Source organism: Siphateles boraxobius, unplaced genomic scaffold (genome assembly GCF_051911475.1).
Source record: "Siphateles boraxobius isolate OS27281-9 unplaced genomic scaffold, OSU_SipBor_1 41, whole genome shotgun sequence".
Taxonomy (NCBI): domain Eukaryota; kingdom Metazoa; phylum Chordata; class Actinopteri; order Cypriniformes; family Leuciscidae; genus Siphateles; species Siphateles boraxobius.
In genome coordinates this window covers 881,919-895,000 of record NW_027509042.1, presented here as the reverse complement: position 1 = coordinate 895,000, position 13,082 = coordinate 881,919, and the positions used below count along the sequence as shown (strand labels likewise).

Here is a 13,082-nt window from a genome sequence, read left to right as displayed (position 1 = left end):
GGTTATTGCTGCTGCTGTTGGTTATTGCTGCTGCTGTTGGTTATTGCTGATGCTGTTGGATATTGCTGCTGCTGTTGGTTATTGCTGCTGCTGTTGGTTATTGCTGCTGCTGTTGGTTATTGCTGATGCTGTTGGTTATTGCTGATGCTGATGTTGGTTATTGCAGCTGATGCTGTTGGTTATTGCTGCTGCTGTCGGTTATTGCTGATGCTGTTGGATATTGCTGCTGCTGTTGGTTATTGCTGCTGCTGTTGGTTATTGCTGCTGCTGTTGGTTATTGCTGATGCTGTTGGTTATTGCTGATGCTGATGTTGGTTATTGCAGCTGATGCTGATGTTGGTTATTGCTGATGCTACTGTTGGTTATTGCTGATGCTGATGTTGGTTATTGTTGCTGCTGTTGGTTATTGCTGCTGATGCTGTTGGTTATTGCTGCTGATGCTGTTGGTTATTGCTGCTGATGCTGTTGGTTATTGCTGCTGATGCTGTTGGTTATTGCTGCTGCTGTTGGTTATTGCTGCTGATTTTGTTTATTGCTGATGCTGATGTTGGCTATTGCTGATGCTGCTGTTGGTTATTGCTGATGCTGCTGTTTGTTATTGATGCTGCTGTTGGTTATTGCTGCTGATGCTGTTGGTTATTGCTGCTGATGCTGTTGGTCATTGCTACTGATGCTGTTGGTTATTGCTGCTGATGCTGTTGGTTATTGCTGCTGATGCTGTTGGTTATTGCTGCTGTTGGTTATTGCTGCTGCTGTTGGTTATTGCTGCTGCTGTTGGTTATTGCTGATGCTGTTGGTTATTGCTGCTGCTGTTGGTTATTGCTGCTGCTGTTGGTTATTGCTGTTGCTGCTGTTGTAATTGCTGCTGATGTTGGTTATTGCTTTTGCTGCTGATGTTGGTTATTGCTGCTGCTGCTTTTGGTTATTGCTGTTGGTGCTGCTGTTATTGCTGTTCCTGCTGATGTTGGTTTGGGTTATTTACTGCTGCTGTCGGTTATTGCTGATGCTGTTGGTTATTGCTGATGCTGCTGTTGGTTATTGCTGAAGCTGTTGGTGGTTATTGCTGTTGGATATTGCTGCTGGTGTTGGTTATTGCTGCTGCTGTTGGTTATTGCTGCTGCTGTTGTTATTGCTGCTGCTGTTGGTTATTGCTGATGCTGATGTTGGTTATTACTGCTGCTGTTGGTTATTGCTGTTTCTGCTGATGTTGGTTATTGCTGCTGATGCTGTTGGTTATTGCGGTTTCTGCTGATGTTGGTTATTGCTGCTGATGCTGTTGGTTATTGCTGTTTCTGCTGATGTTGGTTATTGCTGCTGATGCTGTTGGTTATTGCTGCTGCTGTTGGTTATTGCCGTTTCTGCTGATGTTGGTTATTGCTGCTGATGCTGTTGGTTATTGCTGCTGCTGTTGGTTATTGCTGATGTTGTTGGTTATTGCTGCTGCTGTTGGTTATTGCTGCTGCTGCTGTTGGTTATTGCTGCTGCTGTTGGTTATTGCTGCTGATGCTGTTGGTTATTGCAGCTGATGCTGTTGGTTATTGCTGCTGCTGTTGGTTATTGCTGCTGCTGTTGGTTATTGCTGCTGATGCTATTGGTTATTGATGCTGATGCTGTTGGTTATTGCAGCTGATGCTGTTAGTTATTGCTGCTGCTGTTGTTGGTTATTGCTGCTGCTGCTGCTGTTGGTTATTGCTGCTGTTGGTGTTGGTTATTGCTGCTGTTGCTGTTGGTTATTGCTGCTGTTGCTGTTGGTTATTGCTGCTGATGCTGTTGGTTATTGCTGCTGTTGTTGGTTATTGCTGCTGATGCTGTTGGTTATTGCTGCTGGTGCTGTTGGTTATTGCTGCTGCTGTTGGTTATTGCTGTTGCTGCTGCTACTGTTGTAACTGCTGGTGATGTTGGTTATTGCTGTTGCTGCTGCTGCTGATGTTGGTTATTGCTGCTGCTGCTTTTGGTTATTGCTGTTGCTGCTGCTGTTATTGCTGTTCCTGCTGATGTTGGTTGTTGCTGCTGCTGTTTGGGTTATTTACTGATGCTGTTGGTTATTGCTGATGCTGCTGTTGGTTATTGCTGATGCTGTTGGTTATTGCTGATGCTGTTGGTTATTGCTGCTGCTGTTGGTTATTGCTGCTGCTGTTGGTTATTGCTGTTGCTGCTGCTGCTGTTGTAATTGCTGCTGATGTTGGTTATTGCTGTTGCTGCTGATGTTGGTTATTGCTTCTGCTGCTTTTGGTTATTGCTGCTGCTGTTATTGCTGTTCCTGCTGATGTTGGTTGTTGCTGCTGCTGTCTGGGTTATTTACTGCTGCTTTCGGTTATTGCTGATGCTGTTGGTTATTGCTGATGCTGCTGTTGGTTATTGCTGATGCTGTCGGTTATTGCTGATGCTGTTGGTTATGGCTGATGCTGCTGTTGGTTATTGCTGATGCTGTTGGTTATTGCTGATGCTGCTGTTGGTTATTGCTGCTGCTGTTGGTTATTGCTGCTGCTGTTGGTTATTGCTGCTGCTGTTGTTGGTTATTGCTGCTGCTGTTGGTTATTGCTGCTGATGTTGGTTATTGCTGATGCTGATGTTGGTTATTGCTGCTGCTGTTGGTTATTGCTGTTTCTGCTGATGTTGGTTGTTGTTGCTGCTGTTGTAATTGCTGCTGATGTTGGTTATTGCTGCTGATGTTGGTTATTGCTGGTTATTGCTGCTGTTGTTATTGCTGTTATTGCTGTTCCTGCTGCTGTTGGTTATTGCTGATGCTGCTGTTTGTTATTGCTGATGCTGTTGGTGGTCATTGCTGTTGGTTATTGCTGCTGCTGTTGGTTATTGGTGCTGATGTTGGTTGTTATTGCTATTGGTTATTGCTGCTGATGTTGGTTGTTATTGCTGTTGGTTATTGCTGCTGATGTTTGTTGTTATTGCTGTTGGTTATTGCTGCTGATGTTGGTTGTTATTGCTGTTGGTTATTGCTGCTGATGTTATTGATGTTGCTGCAGAGCAAGTACATAGATTTGCTACTTTCAATACACTGACCGGTTGGTGGGAGCATGTAAGACATACTGCTTCAGCACAAATAGCATATAAAATTACCAGTAGCAGATCTATACAGGTGGAGCTGGGGAAGGTGTATTTAGACTTTTTTTATATTGTCCATTTACTGGTTTAAGTCACCAAGACTGAGGCTTACATTTCCCCCCCTATCTTACAAACTCTGTTTTAGACAAACAATTCTGCAGAAACACAAAATGAACAAAATGCTCGATGTAATCAAGTGATTTGCATGAGCTAAAATTATCAGTTATCAAAATTATTGTAAATCAGTTACAATGAATTATAACTATTTCCTGCTGATCAAGCACCTGGAAATAATTTTCTATGCTTTGTGAATGTAAATATTTAAGCCGTTCAATTCAGTCTAAAGTTTATTATTCTCAAAACAGCGTAAATCCGATTTTAAATCCGAAAAAGCCCTATTTTGTTTGTGGTTTTTAATATTTTCTCTGATAGAAGCTCATATTTCATCCCTAAATTGAAAGAAACTATATTTTGCATAAAGAAAATGAAGACTATTTTAGGATAATACATTTTTTTTGTGCATATTTTTATGACATTTGGCCACACATTTTTATTGCTGTAATGTGATAGTCATAGTCTGGACATGTTTTTGTGATTAAACCGATAATAAAACTGGCCTAGTTGTGCACAGCTGCCTTTTTCTTATTCTCAAAACTGTAAATAGTTCTGATTTGTTTTGTGAGTATTTTAAAGAACAAGCGCAGAGCTTCTTTGAGTTGTTTTCTATTACAGAATTGGGTTCTGCGATGTGCATTACATTGAAATGAAGTCTGGGAAAGCATTGTCTGCTGGGATCGGTGTGAAATTCACACAAGTTCCTTCAAAAAGCTGACCTTCTTAACCTCTGAAGGAGCTTCGGCACGTTATGAGAAACCATGAGCGTCAGCTTTTGACTCACTCTCTAGGTATGAGTGACCCAAGATCAGTTAAAATTCTGGAACATGTCTGTTATTTCGATTCGAGCGCTGGTGGTTTCTCTGGGTGGATGTGGGCAGCTGAAGCCAACAGAGCCACGAGAAAAGAAAAAGTCAATAAACTTTGAGAGGGTTTTTCTCTGCAACACGGACTTCCTCCCGCGCAGGGGAAACACACATTCACACACACACTGCTATCGACAGCACGATCTGGACAGTGAGTCTGGTGTTACAGTAAGTTCAGGTGGAGCACCTGCCTGATAAGAACCAAGGACTTTTGACGCTTCATTTCATCCGGTCCACACCCACATTATTCATGAGCGACTAAAATTCACGTCTCAATTCACAACTTTAAATTCTTTCATAACTGAATACTAATAAAATCGACTTTTCAGGGGATGATCGGGTTTGTTCAGAAAAGAGTTTACAAGGTGTTTACAAGGAAACATATTTCTATATTTGGTTGAGTTACTGTGTAATTATACAGTACTGAGTAAAATTAATTACTATAGGGTTAGGATAGGATTTGGGTTTGGTTGAGAGTTAGTTGCATGTAATTATGCATTATATACTGTTATTACTATGGTAAGTACATGTAACATTTCCTTTGTGGGAAACAGAGAAATGGGACACATAACGCTTCAAAAAGACCAGGTGCACAAAACACACGATACATTTAGTGTTATAGTAACATGATTTATAGGATTTATTAATATTTTGTATTAACTTTTTTTTAAAAAAAATTTAGCTTTTATTTTTATTCAATTTTATTTTTATTATTTTTTTGTATTTCAACTTTAAACTCATATATGGGGTTAAAAAGACCTAATGGTTAGGGTTTACAATAACAGCACTGGTTACATCATTGTGTTTAATGACTAAATCATATTTCATATAAGCTGCAGACCTATTTGTAACTCTAAACCGTGTTATTGGTTAAAATCACCAAGACTGAGGCTTAAAAATTATTTTATCTTATAAATTCTAGTGTAACAAACAAACAGGTCTGCAGAAACACAAAATGAACTTTGCTCGATGTTATCAAGTCATTTGCATGAACTAAAACACCAGTAACAATGAATGATAACTATTTCCTGTTTATCAGTAACCCTTTCCTGCTGATCAAGCACCTGGAGATCATTTTACATATTTTGTTCGTGTAAATATTGCTTACAAATCTTTCAAGCCCTTCAATTCCGTCTAAAGTTTCTTGTTCTCAAAACTGTGTAAATAGTTCTGATCAAAATGCATGTTTGTTTTGTGAGTATTTTAGAGTATAAACGCCCTTCTTAGAGTTTGTTTCTCATGTTTTCTGATATATTTCATCCCAAAAGTGAAAGACATTATATTGTGCATAACTATTTTAGGACCATCTCATAATTTCTGATAATAAACACAATTTGACCGCAAATTTTATTGCCATAATGTGAATTTATTTTAGTTGAAAGCATGTACGCATCATAGTCTTGGTCATGTTTTTGTGATTAATCCTATAATAAAACTGGCCTAGTTGTGCACAGGAATATTTTCTTGGGTTTTCAAGTCCTCTTTTCTGAAACTTTTCATTTTGCTGAACCTAAAAAGAATAATAATAATAATGAAGAAAGGCATGAAAAGAAAAAAAGCTCTTATAAAAGACAGAAACTGAAACTCTCTTCTTGTCAAATCCGCCCACGTTTCCTGAACACACACACACACACACACACTCTCTCTCTCTCTCTCTCTCTCTCTCTCTCTCTCTCTCTCTCTCTCTCTCTCTCTCTCTCTCTCTCTCTCTCTCTCTCTCTCTCTCTCTCTCTCAACAAAAGACCAGTCAGAGAGAAAGGTACAGGAAAAAGACTTAAACTATCCTCCCCTGTTAAAGAATACCAGACCAGTTACACATGTGGTCTCGTTAGCTAAAAATGTTGACATGGAAACCATAGCACATACGTTACATGTGCAACATCAAAGGAAAAGAAAATGACAAGAAACAGAAAGAAAAAAGCCAGATGAAAAGCTCTTGTCAGAGTCTGTTCAGTGCTCGTTGCACCGCAAATGCTTCGACCGCAGAAGTGGAAAGTTTCCATGTCGCAGGTCATAAACGGTTTCACTGTTCAGTCCTGATGTCCACTGATCGAACAGCAAACCTACTGTACAAGCGCATATGCATTTGTTTTTAATGAATGCATTTTGGTTACGTTGCAGTGTAATTATATATTTAAGTACTGAGTGATATTAATGAAAAAAATATAGGGATATTAGTTGCATGTGAATATGCATCAATTAATGTTATTACTATGGTAAGAGAACATATGTGACAAGGACACTGGAAAATAAAGTGTTACATGCATTTTTTGTACTTTTTATCTCACAATTCAGACTTTTTTCTTGCACTTGCAAGTTTACCACAATTCTGATAAAAAAAGTCAATTGTGAATTACAAAGTCTGAATTTTAAAATAAAAAGTTGCATTTACCTTTTTATGTTTTTTTTTACCCTTTACAGTTCTGTTTTCCACAATAAAAAAATATTTCTAAAAAAAAAACCCAAACAATCCGCCTTGCTTTTCAATCACCTGTTATAGAAACACTTTTCACCAGCCAATCATTTCCAGATGGACATTTTTTCCTCTCAATGAACATATTACAGAGTGCTAAAGTAAAATGTCTGACTTTTGATTGCATGACAGGCTGGGTATTGACACAAATTTCACAATTCGATTACGATTCACAAGCTTACGATTCAATTTCGATTCAATTCAATATTGATTATTTTGGATATCAGGTACAATACTTGGCAAATTTTCTCAAATCTTTTAACTTGATGCTGTAAATTATGGGAGTCAGTTGTAGCCTACGGATTCATTAGCCTACTATAATATTGAAGGTAAAAATTAACTGATTTGTATACAAACACTTAAACTACGCTTTTATTTATTTTACAATAATAAAGTTATATGAAATATAAACATTTAAATGGTGGATGTCATAAAAAAAAGTGCCCGTTTATTCAAACATGCATTAAATATTGAAGAACATTAAAAATAATAATGAATAATATGGTGCACATATTGAGCAAAATGCTCCTCTCTAGAGTTAGTTTTTCTAGCTGACTAACGAGTTCATGGTCACTGGATGTAAATGTGACGTTACATGTCATTGTTTACAAGCTGTTTTACTGACGTCTTTCCACGGTTGAAACACTGATACGGATTTCGATAAGTTGTACTCTATCTTTCAACACACTTTCAGATGCTCCATGTTAATTTCTCGCTGTAACTGGTGTTATTAAGGCGGAAGAGAAGATCATGTGCGATTTTCACTCCACAGCGACAAAACGGTATTTATGTTTTTGAATTTCGTAAGAAAATGGACGTAATTTGAAATCTGAGACTTTGTTTCATATCAAATAGTAAGAAAGCACAAATATTATTGTGATTTATTGGATGGGATGCGCGCTACAATGTTCCATTCATTCATCAACTGAAAACAAGATGACTAGCATAATACATTCTTGGGATTTAAGAATCGATATCGGTTCGTAAAAATGAGAATCGATTAAAATCGAGGAATCGATATTTTTTTTACCAGCCCTATTTAGTACCATGGCAAATCCAGAGGAGAAACATTTGAGATTATTGAGGTCTCATGAAAAATAAAGCAGGGGACATAAAGTCTCTATTTAATCTCATTGTGTAGTAGATGCAATTGTAATATTAAAGATATCTCATCGTTCCTATGGAAAGTTGAACTTTTGGCCTCCTTCCTGGTGCTTTATGCAATGAAATATCAAGGTTTTGCTCGTTGCATTATAGTAATACACACAAACAATAACACCCACACAATTGCACAATGAAACGACATCTTTCCATCTCCACCACCGTATGTTTCATTAAGATTATATGACTGAGATATTCCTCGTAATGTGTGTCTCAGCACGGCATGGCGGTTTTGGTTTCCAATTGTTCAATAATGATCTATCTGCCAATTCAACACCCGCCGCAATATGAATAAAACATAAATGGAGGGCGGTGAGGCAGTTTTACTGTATAGCTTGTCAACTGCTTTGGAAAAAAAAAGCATAATATGAGAAATGTTGGTCTATACTTTTAGAATCAACTACAAAACCAAGAGATGTCAGGTCGCAGTCCACTAAAACACACCATATGGATGTTGATTTGCAGTAAAAGCACATGAGACGTTTAGCATTTATTATTCCCTGCTGTGTGAGAGTGACTCATATGTGTTATAGCATAATACTTTTCTCTTTCTCATTTTAGACAGAGGATTTATTTTATAACCGTAAAGAAACCGACCATTGCAAACTAAAGTGTAGCATGTTTTCAGATTGGTCAATTCATTTCTGCATTAATGCACATGAGGTTGTGCTGAAGTAAATATCATCAAACGGCATATAGAGGAAGATATGGATGCACGATATATTGGCCAGCATATCGGTATCGGCCCAGTAAGAATATTTGGCCGATATATTAAAGCTGATAAATAATAGATTATTTCCTTCAGATGCGCACTGTGCAACATGATGGTTTTAAATTGCTTGAAATATGATTGGAATCACCTTTAAAGTGATACAGTGAGTGATAAAGTGAAAATACAGTTAAAGTGCAACATGACAAGTCTGTCATATCGGCTACATAAAATTATAATGAGAACATTGTGTGTTTGGGACTTGGATTTTAATAATGAGACTTTTGATTTTGTAATCAGGCTCTCAAAAATTATATAAAGTTTAGATTTATCGGCCGATATATCGGTTATCGGCTTTCAAGTATAAAGAATTATTGTATCGGCCAAAATTTTGTGCATCCCTAAGGCAAGTGGTTATGAATGTCAATGTACATCAAAAGAAAACACCACAAATCTCTCATTTAACGTTTTTATTACGGACAAAATGAAACAAAAAGGCATAGTGACACAAAATGACCTGGCTGGCAAGGAAAGAAAAAAAAAACAGTATTCAAAAAAGTAAAAATAAAAAATAAAAGCAATTGTCATCATCATCATCATAATCAAAAAACAAACAAAAACAAAATAACGATAAAATTCAAATATTGTAGTTATAAGCAAAATTGATCTCATTTTGTTCATAAATAGAAACCTGTTAAACATTATTAAATATTAACTGATGGGCAACTTGCTGATAACAATTTTAAAATAATCATCATTGCTGACTTTACAAATAAAATAACTACAATTGGCAGGTTTGTACACAAATGAAATGTCTTAGAAGTTATTTATTTTATTCAACTAAAAATAGTATGCTACAGTAGAAAAAAAAGATTAAAATAAAACGTTTGACTAAATGATCGAATGCATTTAATTTTTTCCCACAAAACTTAAAGATGAGATCAACACAATAGAACATCTAGCAAAAGCTACTAGAAAACTATAGACCCACTGTTGATTTAATTTACTGTGTGCTGTATTATCTCACATTGAGAACATTATAGTTCACCTTTACATGTTATATTGGTGGTTGTAATGTCAGTCAAGAAGAACAGGCAAAAAGAAATGACCCGGGTTTCAATAGAACTGCTTTAGACTTGAAACGTACTCTATTCAAGTACATGATGTGAAATGTGTCTGTGTGATTCAGTATGCGGTGCGTTTTCTTCATCTACAGTCAGTCACTGTCACGCTGGAGAAAAGTTTCCAATATTGCTGAATGATAAGTTAAAGTTAAACATGGCACAAACATCTGGAAAGTGTGTTCACATCTGTGTACTTGTGTAAAGTATGTTTCTGACCTTTGACCTGAATCTGGAGGCGCCTTCAGAACATTTACGCTTCACATTGAGAACCTGAGAGTACATCAACAAATCGCTTCACAAGTTTGGCTGTGAACACTCTTCGTTAGACCATGCGTTTGCGATCTCAGAGTCCTGCAGGAGTCCGTTCCCAAATCCAAAATGGGGCTCCGATGATGCGTGGAGCCTAAATGGAGAGCCAGGTCATGCAGTCTGTCATGGTTTTTGCCATAGATCTTTTTTTTTGGGTGTGGGGGGGGGGGGGGATCACACCAGTGAGCACAGATTTTAATGCAAGATTGTGTACGTGGTGTGGAAACACTCTTCTGATATCACCTGCACAGGCTGTTCACTTACACAACGCACAAATACACTCACACACACACTCATTCACACCAGCACGCATTCACAAAATACCATTTAAAATACAAATTAATGAATTATAAGTCATATTAAAGAAGAAAAAATATCTGGACTTCATCTTCCCAATTTGACCCCCCAAAAAGTGATATTTACAATCACACTGTGACAGATCAACAAAGACCTACACGGGTCTTTAAATTTACAAAAAGAAGTTGTATTTATCAATTTTTCCATTTGTGTATTTCTTTTTTTTTCTTTTTTCTCGTGTCTATGTTATGTTTTTTTTTTTTGTGCCTAAAAATCACAGAGTTGAACAACGTGTCGCCCTAAAAAGAGACTTTTTTCCCTAAAGTAACGGACCTGTTTTTGGCCAAAAGAAGAGCTATGTTGCAAGCAGGAAAATAAATAAAAGTACAACAACAAAATAAAACAAAAATGAGACGAGGAGGAAAGTAACTGAGAAACTAAGAGGAGTTTTCCTCTGTTATAGTTAAAGCTCATTTGCCCTGAGGGCCAGTTTAATGGTAGTTTGCTTTATTTTTTTTTTCCTTTTCATTTTTGTTATATACATCTTTTTTTGTTGTTTTCTTTTAAGTTTATTCAGAGACTGTGTGAGTGCCCTCTGAGGTCTCTGGCGCAGAGGCCTGTACATTTTTAAGTGCTTGGCAAAAATGAAAGGATCACTAGTAGTCTTCAGAACGCGTACACACACACATCCTTCTAAAAACGAATGTAAAATGACACTGAGGGAAACTGATGATGTCTGGGAAGGGTGGAGAGGTGCGGGGGGGACTCCCTGGTGTTGTTTCATCTTTTCTCTTTCCGTTCTCCTTGTTTTTCTTCAAGTGAGGTAGAGTGGCTTATCCCTGCCTATCATACTGCCACTGCAAAACAATGAAAAACAAATCAGCGTCAGAGAAAAAATGTTAAACGCTCTCAAAGTTCTTTAGAGAAAAATTTCATTCACTCACTCTCGTGTCACTCCAAACTAAAATTCAAACCAATGCATTGAACGAATTTTAAGATATTTGGCCAAATGTCTGAGCTGCTCCTTTCCATTCAACCCAAAAGAAAAGCCCACCATCATAACAGTAATCCATAAAGGCGGGTGTACACATTTTTGCTGTTTCACGAGCTCGCAGATGATTTTTTTCACTCGAGAGAAATCGCGTGGAAATCGGTGATGCGGTGTGAGAGGAATTACGAGCGCGTTACGAACACCTGATAATTTTTAAACATGTTTAAAATATTCGGGGAGTCGGCCTGATTTTTACCAGTGTATATAGACTGTCTACTATTGCCAGATCATACGATGGGGCTATTAGCTCAGTGACCGCAACCATACAGCGTGCGCACACACACACACATACACTACACACACATACACTACACACACACTTTTCTCTCTCTCTCTCAAGTTATTTATGTTGAAAGGAATGGCTACTGTTCTCTGCTTTTCAACAAATTATTTGCAGTAATTTTTCTATCTGAAGTTATAGTTCCTGCAACACTGAAAGCTCCGGTCTTTGTGTTTAGCGTGAAAGCTAAATCGTGAATCGGGATAAAATCCGTGCAGGACAGTCGTGCCGTGTAAGAGCTGCTGTGACGCGATTATCAGGTTAAAGGGATAGTTCGCCAAAAAATGTAAATTCTGTCAGTATTTACTCTCCCTCATGTTGTTCAACCCCGTAAGACCTCCGTTCATCTTCAGAACACAAATTAAGATATTTTTGATTAAATTTGAGAGCTTGATCACTCCTTAAAGTTATTAAAGACATCGTTAAAATAGACCAAGTGACTACAGTGGCTCAATCTTAAGTTTATCAAGCGATGAGAATACTTTTTGTGCGCAAAAAACAAACAAAAATAACGACTTTATTTCAACTATTCATGTCCTTCTCTGTGGGCCTCGAGTGAGTTCGCTAGTGTAACAGCGCAGCGCTTCTGTGTTGTACGTCACGCGCATCATCACACACATGACCAGCGTCGGCCAATAGTGACCCTACGTGTGACGTAGCTCTACGCAATCACACTAAGCTAACTCACTCGAGGCCGACAGAGAAGGAAATCAATAGTTGAAATAAAGTCGTTATTTTTGTTTGTTTTTTGCGCACAAAAAGTATTCTCGTCGCTTGATAAACTTAAGATTGAGCCACTGTAGTCACTTGGACTATTTTAACGATGTCTTTAATAACTTTTCGGGGAACAAGTTTCAATCCCTTAGAAACCTATGGAGGAGTGATCCAGCTCTCAGATTTAATAAAAAATATCTTAATTCGTGTTTCCGAAGATGAACGAAGGTCTTACGGGGTTGAACAACATGAGGGAGAGTAATTACTGACAGAATTTACATTTTGGGGTGAACTATCCCTTTAACTGACTCGTAACGTGTGCAATATCTCACGACCTCCCGAGTGTCCGGACTCGCACAAGTACGCCCGCCTTGAGACTTGTGCAATGCATTTACTCTCATGTGACTTCAGAATAGAGCTGGGCGATAAACAATATCATATCGACGTCAATAACGATGATTATAAGCTCTGGACATTTTTCTTGATATGGATTAATCTAACAGCCTCTCACATAGCAGAATAAACACGACCAAAGCCAGTCCGTGCATGTCGCTAATAAGCCATTTAGGGCTGTGAAACGCTTAAATGCAATTAATCGAATCCAAAATAAAAGTTTGTGTGTACATAATATATGAGTGTGTAATTATTTTTTATATATAAATACACACACATGCTTGTATATATTTAAAGCTACACTGTGTAACTTTTTTAGTTTATTCTTAGCTAAAAACACTTAGTTCTTTCAAAAATATATGTGCTCATTAATGTATATTTACTTCGTTCAAGTAATAAAGTATTCTTGTGAGTGTATAATATGCCATTGAAAATACATACGGGTGAGGGTTTCTAATGTCGGTCGCCATGTTGCCCCTCCATCTTGAAAGTACATTAGCCAAAGAGGGACATACCCGTTAATTCAAG

General features: G+C 37.6%; 1 protein-coding gene across 1 annotated transcript in view; it reads right to left on the bottom strand.

Moving 5' to 3' along the window:
- Window positions 1-9,979: 9,979 nt before the first annotated feature.
- tox2 (TOX high mobility group box family member 2) overlaps window positions 9,980-13,082 on the bottom strand; it is a 144,200-nt gene continuing 141,097 nt past the window's right edge. Inside the window, 1 exon segment of the mRNA XM_077197658.1 lies at window positions 9,980-10,973. Coding sequence (XP_077053773.1) covers window positions 10,931-10,973 — 43 coding nt within the window. The 3' untranslated portion in view covers window positions 9,980-10,930.